We start from the raw sequence: 14,509 nt of genomic DNA on the forward strand, positions 1-14,509 counted from the left end.
CCTTACAGTTAGTTTTTATTTTTTAGGAATTTTGAAATTAGGGTTTTCCTCGAAACCTATTGTAATAGATGAGCAGCAATTGTATATGTTTCATTGATATAATACATACATAAACATCTTAACATACATAAAATAAGTTGTACGATTAATTTTTTTTTAATTGAAAGCCAAAAATTATATTTGTTTTGAAAGTGGTTTTCTTGGCGCATGTTTATTTTAAATTGATAAGATGGAGACGATTTGGGGGGCTAAACGATAGCGTTTCTTCTTGTTGTATTTAAAAGTAGAAACCATCATGCGTAAATGGTAAATACATACATTGGGAAAAAAAGATTTTAAGAATTTTATTGGAACATTGGAAACAAGAACCCGAAATTGTAGTTTAAATATATAAGTAAAGTAAGTAAACACACACTGCTTCCTGCAAAAATTGTCAAACTGAGCACTGCTTACTACAAAAAAGTGCAAACAACTGCTTAACCAGAAGTGTCGACAATTTTCGATAATTCCACAGCCCCCTGGAAAAATTCTTAAAATTAGCACTGCTTACAGACATATGTCGTGCAGATGTTTCCCATTTTTGTTATCGGTTCCGAACTTTGATGAACTAAGCCTCGATTGTTATCGGTTCCGAACATTGATAAAATAAATAAGCCTCGACTCAAACCATTTAACTGTTTGTGTTAATAAATCACAGCGTTGCCATACGCTCATACCAAAAAAAGCCGCTATTCACCAAATTACCGTTTTAAGTTAACAAATTTAAAATCCAAAGCTAAGGCAAACTGTTAAACTCAAATGACTATCTGCTACTAACATAACCGGGTAAAATAATTTTGTATTAATAACATTTTTAGTTTGAGCACTATGTAGGCAAAAAGCAACCAAAAGCAATAAACAGTAAAAAACACACTCCGATTTTTTCTTTTAACATTTTTATTTCAAACAGCATACGCGGTAGTTGTTCACATTAAGAGTAGAGTTTAAATATGTTTTCTTTAAATATACACGCACTTTTATGTCATACGTATTTTGATATATGTGTTCTGAGTGTATATGCATTAAATAATTCAATAATTTACATTAATCAAACCTCGCCCAGCGGTCGCACCGCCAACGTTTGGTCGAATGCCCTGCGGGCAGCGATCTGTTTTACATTTGTTTTAGCTGCATATTAACATTTACATTTAAATACATTCAATAAACAGTAGTAGTGACATCATATACACCTCCATATACTATATATGCAGCATATAGGTGCATGCGTAGATAAAAGCATTGCCAAGCAGTTGATCAAGGTCGCCCAAGGATCTTGGGTCTGTTAGTTGCATGCGTAATACTTGAGAAAGGGATTTAGTGGCTGAGTTGGGGGTGTTTTGTGTGGGGTTGGTGGGTGCGATATAAAAGCACTGTTGAAATACGAGGCGTACTCCTAATATATTTAGACTAACTTATGCGCTAGAAAGAGGACCTACTTGCTTTATACAGATTGATTTAGTCAAATACATAGTCATAAGTGTAGTTAGGGGAGGAAAGAATATATGTAGAGACAGAACCTAAAAAGAATCGAAGGCGTCTTGTCTTTGTTTAGGTTCTCAACAAATTTGTCGATTCAATTAGAAATCGAATCACTGTAAATATCACAATTTAGTTAACACATATACAATTATAATTGTAATAACTAAAATAAATGTACGTAAGCTTGTCGTCATTAACAATAGAATCCACCAGTAACTACAGCAGCTGCATGTACACGCTGCAGCCTTGTTTCGCCTACGGATGGGCATGGTGATGGGGATGGAGATGGGGATGGAGATGGGGTTGGAAGGTGCAACGACCTAGCCCTGCAAGGCGGTGACCTCCTCCTCCAGCTCGGCGTCCACCTCGTCGATCTTGGAGCCACTGCAGCCGCGGCACTTGCAGCAGATGATGCAGGGAGCGGCCAGGAGCAGCAGCGGCGAGGCCACCAGCAGCAGGATCCCAAAGCCGGCGAAGATTCCGATCACCTGGGCGCGATGCCACACGACTGAGGCTCTGGAGTGGCCTAGTTTGTTTTTGCACGGTCCCTTGTCGTAGTGGCGCAGCAGGAAGTCGTCCTGGGGGAGATCCAATTGAATTAAATTAAATAGCCAAAACCTGTTACATTCGCAACACTCACATCCAAACTGGCCAGGCAGTACCAGCAAAAGACGTGCTTGCAGCGCTTGCACATCATCTGGGCGCAGCCCTCGTCCTTTTCGATGGGCACCGCGCACATGGGGCAGCACTTGATCAGCTCGTTGTCGAACGGTATGCCAATGTCGTCCTGGCCATCGGCAATCAGGCGGCGGCCAAACTCCTCGCAGCTTATGTTCGGGTGGTACTGTTGAATGAGTGAACGAAAACATTTAAACAACAAATGTCTGGCGTTTTGTTAAAAATAAAAGTAAATATTAAATCAATGGAAATAAATAAAAGTAACATGGTTTTACATAACTTTGGAGTGTTATTATGCAATGCATTTTTTGTTGGCAATACTATTTATGTTTTTTTTTTACTAATTGTTTTCGTTTAATGTTTGTTTGCCATTTAATTGCCAAGTAATCATAACATTTATGACAAACCACACAACCTACCGCCTTTTTGCAGAGGCCGCAGAACTCGTCCTTGCAGGAGGGACAGTGCACGGACACCGAGAGCACGGCTGCTCCGGTTTCCGGCCTCGCCACCTGTGTTTCCACTTCCACTTCCGCTTCCGGCCGCCTCCTGCTGCGGACTGTAGCTCTGCGATGTCGACGGCGACTCGTCCATTTGGCAAATGGCGCTGTTTTGGCCAGGCTGCACTGCCCCGCCCACCATGCAGATGGTCTCGCAGCCAGCCCGTGGACACCAGGTGCGCGTCTTGTCCAATTCGATTTCTGTAGCACGAAAGAAATTAGCAAATGGCAGAATCATTCAATGAAAAACCCACCTCGATTCAGGCGATAACGATGGTGCTTCTTCAGCAGATTCGTTGTGGTTAGGCTCGCGATCTCGGGCAGGGAAATGGCGCCCTGGGCCGGACACTTGGCGTCCGGACAGGAGATCTCGTAGGCGCCCTCGGATATCTCAAACTCCACGTAGGCCCGCATGCACTGCAAGCAGAGAAGAATAGGTCGGGGCGATGAATTAGCTAAACAATTTGCACGTCCTAAGCGTAATCCAGCTTAAGCTAGGTATATATATTTATATTTATATAATATATATATATATATATATATATACATATACAGCTGGAACCCTCTTCCATGCTTTATAGTAGGGCAAAAGTTTGTCAGGGCATTTAGCAAGTTTAGATGGCATAGTTTTGGCCAGGGAAAACCGCATGGCCCACCGCAAAGCTGCGGCTGTTGGAATTATTTCATTTTCACTCGCACACAAAAGTTGCCGCCTGTGCGGAAGCTTTTATAAATAAAGATTTAAAAGTTTTCGCTTTCCTTCCTGGCACATTAAAGTAATGGAATTGCAAACGGAACCGAAGGAAACTCTCAAATGCTTCGACACCAACCATATTTTCCGCATTTCCCCCGCTGCCAAATGAATTAAGGGCGGCAAATGCCAGGCAAACGGCATTTGGCAAAAAGTTTTCTATGTCCCTATCACAAAAAGTGTCTCCTGCGGCCACTCTCCTACTCGTGGCCAACTTTCTGTTTAGCCGTAAATAATTAAAAGTGAATTTCTCCTTTTCCTGAACAGCTTTAGGAAGTATTTGGGCTGCTAGCAACTTTCTGTTTGCTGACTGCAATAATGAAACTAGATATTTTGCGAAAATGAAAGTTTTTATTAGAGCAACGGAATAAAGCACTTTTCGAAACTCGTGTCCATACCCTTTAAATTATTATACATTTTTACTTGTGGGCTTAAAGTCAAGATATTCATGCATGTTTAGATTTTTTATAAATTAGAAAATATTGCACATAAATTAAGCAAAAAAAACTTCAAATAAAATATAGTTGATATTAATTGAGCAGAAAAAATATTTTGTATTTAAACTCTAAAATTTCCTTTACATACGTTTTTTTTTACTGAGAACTTAATTTTAAATTTAATTAAAAATTAAATTTATTTTATTTTTTCGTATTAAGGGACAAAAGCAAATGAAATGAAAATAGGCACATTCATAACAAATTAAACTTAATAATGTGCCGCGTTGGAAAAAAATAACGGATAAAATCACATTTTAAAAGTTATAAATCAAACATGAAGACTTCTTTGAAAAAGGTTTCATCAGAAATAAAATACTTCTGCAAATAAAAGACCAAATGATTTTATATAAATGGAGATTTCTACAACATATCACACATTTTCTTAGTGTGCGCACATCGCCCACCCAGCTTCACTTAATCCCGGCGTTGAAGGCTTCACCTGGCCATCAGTCAGTCAGGCCACAGGAGCCACAGCCGCCGGATTTGCAATGCACGGCAAGGGCTTTATAGCCGGGCGGGTGCTGGAAATACAGCCAGCCGGGGGTTATGGCCGAAAGAGCCGGGAGCGGAGTGATAGCGCCTGGCCAGATGGCTGTGTGCCAGCTGGTGCCACAATTTAGTGGCCTGCAGCCTGGATTGTGGTGCAGCTGGTGAGCTGCTGGCTGGCATTTCCTGGCGTTGCGATGCACCTGCCATTGTGGGTTCAACTGTATACTTCTCGATTTATCAGGGCTACAAATACGGGCGGGGATTATGGATTTGGCACAGAAGTTTATTGATAATACATCGTGTGGCGAAAGGGTTTAATTAAATTCTCGAAAATCAATAGCAGAAGAATTTCATTTGAAATGGCTTTACATTACAGTCGTGGTGTGACAGATGTGTGTGTATTGTTGGGCGAATAAATGTCGAGTATAACCACATAAAACATTTATGAGGCCAGCAGCACATGCACCATTGAAAAGACAAATTTTGCACATTGAGGCAGCCCCTTGGCAACCTTTGTGTGCGCCAGCAATTGTGTAGGCCATTTAAAAAGCCAACTGCCGCAAACAAGCTTACAAAAACACACAGAGATTCGCAGGCTTGTGTATAAATTAGTATTAATAATGTCAGTTGGTGAATGTTTAAGGACATAAAATATGTGCAGGGCAAAGACGCAGAAAATGTACATTAAATATGCGAATTTATTTTATTTTATCAGCTGCAGCTCTCAGAAAAAGACAGATGACTCGCTCGTTATAAACATTTCCATAGTTATTGCTGTATAATTCTGATATATGGCTGCTGTATATATTTTCCTCAATCTCCTCATTCTTTCCCTTTGCCATTCTTAGCAAAATGAAATGTTGTAATAAAATGTCTGATTTTTGTTTATTTTTGTCTGCGGATTTCCGCTTTTGAATGCAAAAGTTTCGTCAATTTAAATTATTTACGCTAGAAAGCAGCTCAATCGAAGAGAAGATTTTTTTTGCAAAAAAAAATTAAAAGAAAACAAGACGGAAAAATGTGTAATTTCTTTTCAACAGGGCTGTTCTTATGTTCATAGTATTGAAGAAACCAGTTTCCAAAAATATTTATACACTGTTTATATAAATAAAATGGTCTTTTATTATATAATGCAATCAAATAACATAAATCAAAGTAGAAATTAATAAATTTTAATTAAGTTTTAAATTAAATACACATTTTTTATTAAAAAGTTTTCGTCCAAAGGTTATTTACAAAAAACTTGTTAGTTAGAAGTAAGTCTTTTTATACATTTATGTCGTTTAGGCTTTAATTTGGCCAACAAAAGGCAGATCCTTACCAGAAAGTTGCAATCAAGTTTATTGAAGCATACTTTTCTGCGCCTTAACTGGTTATCGCAATAAATTGGGAGAGAGCAATCCGGCCACATTAGGCGACATCGTGCATAAAGAGCTTAATGAATGACTCAGACTCGAAACCCACATCCTGAACCACACACACACACACACACACAGACAAGCAAACGTGGTCTGGTGTAATCCTGGCCAGCAGATATTGCCAATTACACGCACGCTCGCCCGGAATGAAAGCGAGGCACTGACGCCGGGAAACACGCGCATCTGCCCGCTTTAATCTAACTCATTAGCGGCGACACTTTAATTAATATGCCAGTTCGTCCTTGCCCGCGTCCGCATCCTCCGTTCTGAGATGACAGGATCGCTGACCGGCAAATGAATTGCTACGACAACGTGCGCAAGACGCGTCATAAATGCAAATTTATGGCCAATGATTACATTAATGTCCTGCTGCCTTGGCCCACAGGACTACACCATAAACTTTTAATGCCGCATTCTGATTTAATTAGCCTGATTTACACGGCCATCGGCAACAGCGGCAGGGGACGTGTTGAATGTCAATTGGTAATTGTTTCACAGAAAAAAAAATATGGCCTCAAATTAGTGCTTTTTTAATCGTTGTTAATAATAATGATTATCTATAAATTTATGAAACAGTTACCTTATAATAATTATTACTCAGAGCCCTTATAATATTACAAAAATTTTTATGATTTAAAAATACAATTAAAAGCATCGAGAAAGAGTATCTCGTGGTTTAATAAAAACCAATCTAAAAATTTCTAGAAACCTATATTTTATAATTAAATTTTTTAATTATTCGCCAGCCATTTCTTGTTATTTGCTGGCTACTGTATATAAACTTAAGACTATATATGACTGTTTATAACATATTCGGAGAGGTAATTACGAATTGTAATTAAGTCACGTGTTTTCCCAGTGTAATATTGTCTCAAGCGTCTTGGAAGAACGGCAGATGTGTGGTCTGATCTATTTATAGTTGCCAGCCAAGTTGCCAAGTTGGCATTAAGTCAATCCCATCACAAAGGAGCAGGACAACATTGTCAGCGTCCAGGATATTATACGCGGAAGTAACCCAATCCGCTTAGCAATTGTGGCCGATATTGTTGCTGTTGTGACTTGTTTGCAACATAATATTGCGACTGTATGTGTGACCGAAAGGGGAGGAAGCGGAAGTTTATAGTTCATGCGGTTTGTTTTTAGAATTTAGCAAGCGTCGGTGGGGATAAACATTGAAAGTTTAATGATGGTGCCATCAATTGAAATGCAAGCGCAACAAGCGACAGGGGCAGCAAAAGATAGAAAATCAGTAGAAGGGTATAGCGATAAAAACTAGACACTATTGACAGCTCACCAATAAAAACTTAAACGATTGAAAATTTTAAGTGAAATTTATGTAATTGTAAAATAAAAAAATGTCTAGTCTAGTCTACATATAGATGAAAAAGAAAATTTAATTTAAAAATGCATACTTTTATTATTCCAATGCCAATTTGTTTTAGTAAACAAGAATTCTTCCTGTAAAGTTGCATTGAAAAATCAGATATTTGATACCCTACAACAACCCAGCGGAGCGAAAGGAGTAACTGCCATTGTTAAACCTCCCCAACGATTCCCATAAATAATGGTAGCCATCGTCGCCTCGATGGCTCTCTGGCTCTCTGGCTCTCTGGGTCCCTGACCCCGAACTGTCCCAGTGGGTGGGACACGTCCTGGCCAAATCGAATGAAACGTATTTGTGTTGGAAATCGTCATAAAAGACGGCAAGCAGCTCATGGCTAAGATCCACCCTATCCACCTGCTCATCCTTGGCACCCTCTCACTTCTCTGTTTGTGTGTGTAAAATTGAATTTAAATTGCATGTCCAAAGTTCCACTTCCGTTTCCGCTCCGTTCTGGACTGGAGCATTGAATTTCAATTGATTGGAAATGCTTGGTCCATGACAGAAACCCAGCTCTAATGCCAGTCCCTGATAATACCAGCAACTATTTTGATAACAAAAAAAGAAAGAAAAAAAACCGACGAAGCGAGAGTTTATATTTAAGCCAAGCGTCTCACTTAAGCGGATTTTGCTAAGTCCTATTCCATTTCCCTTTTGCGTTATTTCAGTGGCTAAAAAAATTATTTAAATTATGCTAAGCACTTGAAAGGCAGGCATTGGAATTTGGGCCAGTTTACGTTTCATTTCGTTTGAATGAAATTTTTTTGGAATTACTGCGGAACTCGACACAATGTCCAAACACCTGGCGCGTTAGCAATAACGTTTTTCATTTCCGGTCTAGACACAAAAATACAAACTCTGCTGGCTTATTTAAATGCCGTTTGTGAAAGCCCTGTTGGCCAGTTAACAAAATGAAATGATGGCTTTTAATAGACTGATTTTCCAGCAGCAGGAAATATTATCCGTAGCTATCAGGCAAAGCAAAAATCAAGAGTTTTTGTTTTGTTTGAGCGCTTTTCACAGGCCACATTACTTTATTGGATGGCTATTTAATTTCGCTCTTATGTAGTTGAATTAATTTACAGTTTCCAATAGCGAATAAAAAGCACTTTTATTCATATGAGTTGAATCTCATGGCAATAAGTGCTCACGATTTTACGTTTAATCATTTTGCATGATTGAATCGAATACGGGAATAAGGAGATGCAGTTTACAAATTGTATTCAGGTACGAAACATGAAACCATTTTTACCAAGGCTTAAAACTAAACAATTTTAAATATCAAATATTTGTGTAATGTACGCCTGAAATGCATTTGAAAATACAAAAATTCATCAATTGCATGCTCCAAATGTTTGTTTACAATTTCATATTGAATATTTGGTCAGAAGTGAATTTTAAATATGGTAAACATAAAAGTAACATTATAGATTTTTGTATATTTTACAAAGATGAAATTTAAGATACATCTATATAGATTTCAAATCACTTAAACATATGCCTTAATTAACTCAACAATTGAAGAAATTTGGTACTCTGATAATATGGCATCTTTTAACCATTTTTATACATTATGCATTAATTTCGAATTGATTTGCCACCTCTGACATCCTCGAGTCCTGCGAGGCGGCAAATTCGAAAAATATATATGCGCACTCAACTGCTTTAGTGAATATTTCAAATTCATAGGTGAACGGGTTTTTTTGACACCTCGCGAAATGGGGAAAATATGCTGCTGCAACGGCAGTCACGTGTAAAATGTGCAAATGCAATTTGGCAACGTTGACAGCGCTGATGCCATCGCAAATTGAATCAAAATTCAATTTGACAGAGCGTATGCGTTCCCTGTTTTTTTTATCCCAAAGCCCTTATGTTGAAGTTTGGCACCCTTCTTTAGTCAAGTTAGTCAATTAAAAATAAAGGAAAAGACGCTGAAAAATGCAGTCCACACTTGCGCACGCACTCGCACAAAAGCCGGGAAAACTTTTTCAATTTTGGCAAGCGCAGGGCGAAAGTCAAATATCTGACTGGTGTAAATGATATTTACAGCCATGCAGCCATGCAGCTATGCAGTTACATTGTACCGCTGTGGAGAAAACTCTCTATTTGCACATGTCCCGCAGAAGGAGGGTGAAGGAGGGTGGAGGAAATCCTTCTACATTTTTCGGTTAGATTCGACAAAGTCTAAACTTTTGTGAGGCCAACTACCCAAAACCATCGCGGGCAACAAAAAGTATAAATATTAAAAGAAGTCGTAAAGAAAATAGCAAGTAGCGGTTTCTACTCGAGGAGCAACTTTTGTTGCGATCTCACAGCCGAGAGGCAAAGTTTTGTGCTTGTTTGCAACTTGTTTCGTGAGAGCAGAAAGCAAACTGGGCTGCATGCCATCAACTATAAGAGCAGATGTATGAATATCCTTGTAAAAGTTTCGGGCATTGCAGCAGATTAGAATGCTGGAATTTGGCTGATAAGCCAATGGTATTTTGCGGGTAGGGGAAAAGCCAAGAATTTAGCTTTCGTCTGCTCTGATAAGGTCAAAATACAATGGCAACCACATCATCTATAGTTACCACAAACCTTCCAGCTCGGCAACAATGCGCTCCTTGTTACATTTTCCGTTTAAGCCTGGTCAGCACAAATTCACTTCCAATCAGATTCAGAGCCTGCGGCAACGTCAGCATTCAGGTTAACTAGGCCACCACAGGTTAAACTACCAGAAATTCCACAAAACAAACAGCACCCGTGATTTTCTGACTTAACTTTGTTGGTATCGCCTTGACTTGCAACATTGTTGAGCACAATTTACAATCTCCGTAAAATTAAAAGTTATCTAGGGGAAAACTTTGGTTAAAGTTCAATAAGTAGTTACAATACTGATCATAACTACTCACTCAACTACTAATAAACAAAACAATGAATTCCTTTAAAAAGCAGTAGAAAAGTTATTGAAAACGTTTTCAAACAATTATTAAGTTTACAGGTGATGAAGTTCATGGATAAAAGATGAAAGTTACTCAAATGAACTTGATTTGAATTTGCTTTGCTTTTCCAACTTTTAAGAAAAATTGACCTGGTCAAAAGCCATGCGCAAATAAGAGAGTGTGCCAGCAACCAAATATTACTCATTAAATGGCCACATCTATTGGGCCTACTCGGATGGCTTTTAGCCAAGGGCCACTCGCAATGGGCAATTGAGCAATCTAAACTGACTGTCGATTACAGAGGACCAACTACTGCAGTGCCCAACCAACTGACCAATGCAGCTGTCCACTTCCGTTGCGATAAGCCCAACACTTCCGCTCTGTCCAGACCAGACACATACAAGTCCAACGGGCGACAGGACACACGAGCTGTGGGCAGAAGCAGCCTTTGACCCTTGGTTGAGCCGCAATTTCACTGCCAATTTGCTGCATAATCGCTCGGCAAACTGAACAAAGAGCAAGCAAACATTTGCCAGCCAATTTGCTACGCGTCCAAAATTCCAATTTCAATTTCAATTTCTTCGTTGCAAACCAGAAAAAAAAAAATTAGAGAAACAATTCATTATTGACGCACATTTGCATACCAAATGAGCAAAGCAAAAACAAAAAAAAAGGCCAATACTGAAACGGATTTGGCCAATTTTCCACACGTTAGCCTAATGCTTGTGGCCGAAATACACTTTAATTCTTGGCCAAGACAAATGCGCTCACTAAGAAGCAACAACTGCTGGAAACTGAGAAACCGGAAATGACGCGCAGGGCAGGAAAAATGGCTGATCTCCCGGAAATTGCTTTCGCCTCCCTTTGCGTCCCAAGAGTGCTTTTGCATTTTGGAGGAGAGTGGAATCCCAACGTCAACAAGTTCATAACCAAAACTCAAAGAGTGCTATTGCTGCACTCGGAAAAATTGTAAAAAATAAAAATTCAAATTCAAAAATTCAAGTTGGACATTAATCATAAGTAAATTTATTAAAAGGAGTTTCGCTTAAAATATCTTTATACCTTTTGAATTTTTAAATATAATGTGTTAATTGTTAAAGTTTATATGACAGGTGTGGGCTTATGAAATAACGTTTGGACTTTCTGTTTTTACTTGAATTATACATTATATATATTTAGTTTTGCATATGTTTGTTTAATCCAATATTTTCCTGTGCAAGCGAACGCCCACCCACCCAGTTAAAGTCCATTTCAAGAGCTCTTTTCTCGCGCCTCTCCAGCCATAAACATTTACATTTTACAAGTATTTTTTTCAGGCAGATACAGAGAGAGAAAAAATGAGGGAAGGGGTATGGAGATAGGGGTTCGAGGTCACCATCCCAATGGTTTCTATGCCAGTCACGTGCTCTCCTTTGCTTTTTTATTTTATTTGTTTTCTCGCTTTGCTTGAAAATGCTAAAATGTTGACTGCAATTACGAAGCGAGACCCCAGCGAGTCTTTGGCCTCACTTTCCCATGGCGAATGTCTTCGTTTTGAGCCAGTCTTTGCTGGCAGTCATAAATTTTCACTGGCTTTTCAGGGAGATACTCCACAATGTTGGGAGCTGCGGGGGGTTATAGGGAAAGGTCTAAACAATGGGGCGCCAATTTCTGGCGGGAGTAAATCTAAATGAAATCATTTCAGTCCTTGTTTCTCATAAATTCCCACATCAAATACAAAATTAAGGGAGGCCAAGGATAAAAGATTGCAAAGTTTGATCCTAGTTCTGGGGCTTGCCCATTCTAAGATTTAAATTGAGCTCTTTTCATGATTTTATTGCTTTGAGCCAAAGACGAGAAGACGAACACTTTGAAATTTATTTGAATTTTTAATTGTTATAAGAAATGTTAAAGGCTATATTGGCAGTTTTGATTGATATCAACAGCTGTAGATTAAGATTAAAATTTAGATTATAATAAAGGAAATAAAAGTCTTTATTTTTTGGCACTATTACTAAATTATTGAAACCAACAGTTGCTAAATAAAATACAAATTAATGCGTTAGTCTCTGTTTTGATAGCTTCAGCCTTATGTTTTCAAACAATTATTTTAAATAGCCGAAAATTCAGTCCCTGAAAAATTGTACACTCTACGAGATGTAATCCAACTCCAGTGAATATATGGTCGTTTTTATTTGTTTATGCATAAATCCTTCCCGTCTCGCTTTCATCTCTTTCTATGGCAGTAGTGCTGTCTCTTCCCTTTTGAATTTTGAGTACTTGATAGCAATTTGTTGTCGAGCATTTTAATTGCTCGCGTGTTGTTTCGCTTGGCTTTTCCCATTGAATCCCCCATCTCATGTAGAACCACCGCAGACGGTGGTTCCCCCCTCCACCTGCCACTACACATGTGTAAATTCCATTCACACATAAAGCGCATATAGCATATAGCGTATACACAGCGTTTATGGTACAGTCAGGTGGCTGCTCGTGTTTCAGGCTCCCTTTTTCCGTGTTAATTTACTTTTCAGCTTGTGGCCATCGGAAAAGGCAGCAAGAACACCAGCCGAGCAGCTCAATTAACACAAAAAGGAAACCGAAACAGAGCACGGGAGAATTCTGCAGCATCCAGTAATGAATGAGGCTGCAGTACACAGCAACAAACAAATTGCAAAATAGGGCTCTTTCTGGCAGAGTCGAATGTGAGCTAAACAAATAGAGAATGCCTCCAGACCAAAGGTAAAAGTAATTTCAACAAAGCAGCACATGAGTATGAAAAAGGATAATTTTAGGACAGTGATGCCAAGAAACTACTATTTTAAGTCAAGAAAAAGAAGAGACAAATGTAATTGTATTACTAAAGGCGCACAAAAAATCCAGATACTTAATTTTTGAGTTTAATAAAGTTTAATATATGTGAAGTCTTGTTCAGCCGAACAGCGTCGACATCTCTAATTGGGAACTCAGCGAGTAGCATAAACTACCATAAAATGTATACATTGTGGCGCTTGGGAAAACTTTAACCCATGGTCCGAGCTCCCGGGAGCACGTCATCATCCAAAGCCGCTAAAAGAGACAAGAAATTGAGGCCAGACGACGACGACGACGACGACGACTTTGTCTGGCTGCCTTTGTCCGATTTTTCCTGACCCACTGTCGCTGGACCTCTTGTTATTCTAAATTTATTACACACACGCACACAGTAATGAGTGCTAGTGGCAGTGGTGCTCATACAAATCCGACCCACTCCCCCACTCCCACTTTAACCCACCGCTTGTGGCACATCAAATGGCAGAGTTTAAACCTCATCGCTGGTGCATAAATTTCTACCAGTTTTATAGCTCTTCTAGCGCCACTCTCCTCGTCATCAGGATGCGTTGCCGTCCATTCGAGCATGTTTAATAAGCGTCGCCATTTTTCATGCGCAGTCAGCGGAGGAGCAGCCCGCATCCACTTTTCCCCCGCCTCCGTGATGTAACATGCAGATGGATGGGGCAACCATGAGAACTCTGAGTGCCACGTGAAGAGTTTGCTCTTAGCAAGCCAGTTGCAAAATATTTGAGCTGCACGCGTGCCACAAAAAAAAGGCAAAATCACAGCCCAGAAAAATTGGGAGAAACGACAATCAAAGTATTATAGACCATTATATAAAAAGTGCCACATTTTGTCATCAATTTTAATCGTTACGGAAACAAAGCTTTAACTCACTCTTCTGGGACTTTTTTAAATTACTTCATACTTAGCATAATGTGCTTCAAACTATCAACAAGTTAAGGAAATTTTGTAATATAATAATCCATAAAGTAAACTTTAATGTCTTTTCTTCAATTTTCCTTAAATGAAACTTGAACAAAAGTATTTCCTTTAGCAAATTGTATTCTACTTTTATGCATCAAAAACAAATTTTACCAAACAAAACACTTTACTACATTGAGCTTCCATTTCTCCAGATCTGCGATAAGAATTAATGGCGAAGCGACAAATGCTAGACTGCGAGCGAAACATCATAAAGATACGAGTTTGTGGCGTAAGTTTCACCCGGGAGCAGCGACTCCAGCTCAATTTATATAGCATTTATCAACCATTTGCCTTGGGTGTGTGCGCCCCAGACTAAACGTGAATTATGATGATGCTGCATAAGAGTGACATACCGTTTCATAGTGGAATATTCTGCTGTGGATTCTGCTGTTCTGGCCATTTTGTTGATGTCTGACTAGTATTTTTCCCGCTGTTGCTGTGTGTGTTTTTTTCCAAGAGCGGAAAATTTGTCAACTCAGTGAATCGTAAATGTTATATGGAGCGAGACGGGAACATCAAGGCGGAAAGAGACAAGAGCGCTGTGTAAACAAATGAAAATGTTGTTTGCATTGAAATTTC

General features: G+C 39.1%; 1 protein-coding gene across 1 annotated transcript in view; it reads right to left on the minus strand.

Annotated features, from left to right (window-relative positions):
• Positions 1–913: 913 nt before the first annotated feature.
• The window catches only part of LOC128255188 (uncharacterized), a 61,470-nt gene continuing 47,874 nt past the window's right edge, over positions 914–14,509 (minus strand). The window contains 5 exon segments of the mRNA XM_052984749.1: positions 914–2,096; positions 2,159–2,362; positions 2,616–2,690; positions 2,692–2,897; positions 2,951–3,113. Of these exon segments, the coding sequence (XP_052840709.1) occupies positions 1,839–2,096; positions 2,159–2,362; positions 2,616–2,690; positions 2,692–2,897; positions 2,951–3,113 (906 nt within the window). The 3' untranslated portion in view covers positions 914–1,838.

The sequence above is a fragment of the Drosophila gunungcola genome, assembly GCF_025200985.1.
Source record: "Drosophila gunungcola strain Sukarami chromosome 2R unlocalized genomic scaffold, Dgunungcola_SK_2 000006F, whole genome shotgun sequence".
Taxonomy (NCBI): Eukaryota; Metazoa; Arthropoda; class Insecta; order Diptera; family Drosophilidae; genus Drosophila; species Drosophila gunungcola.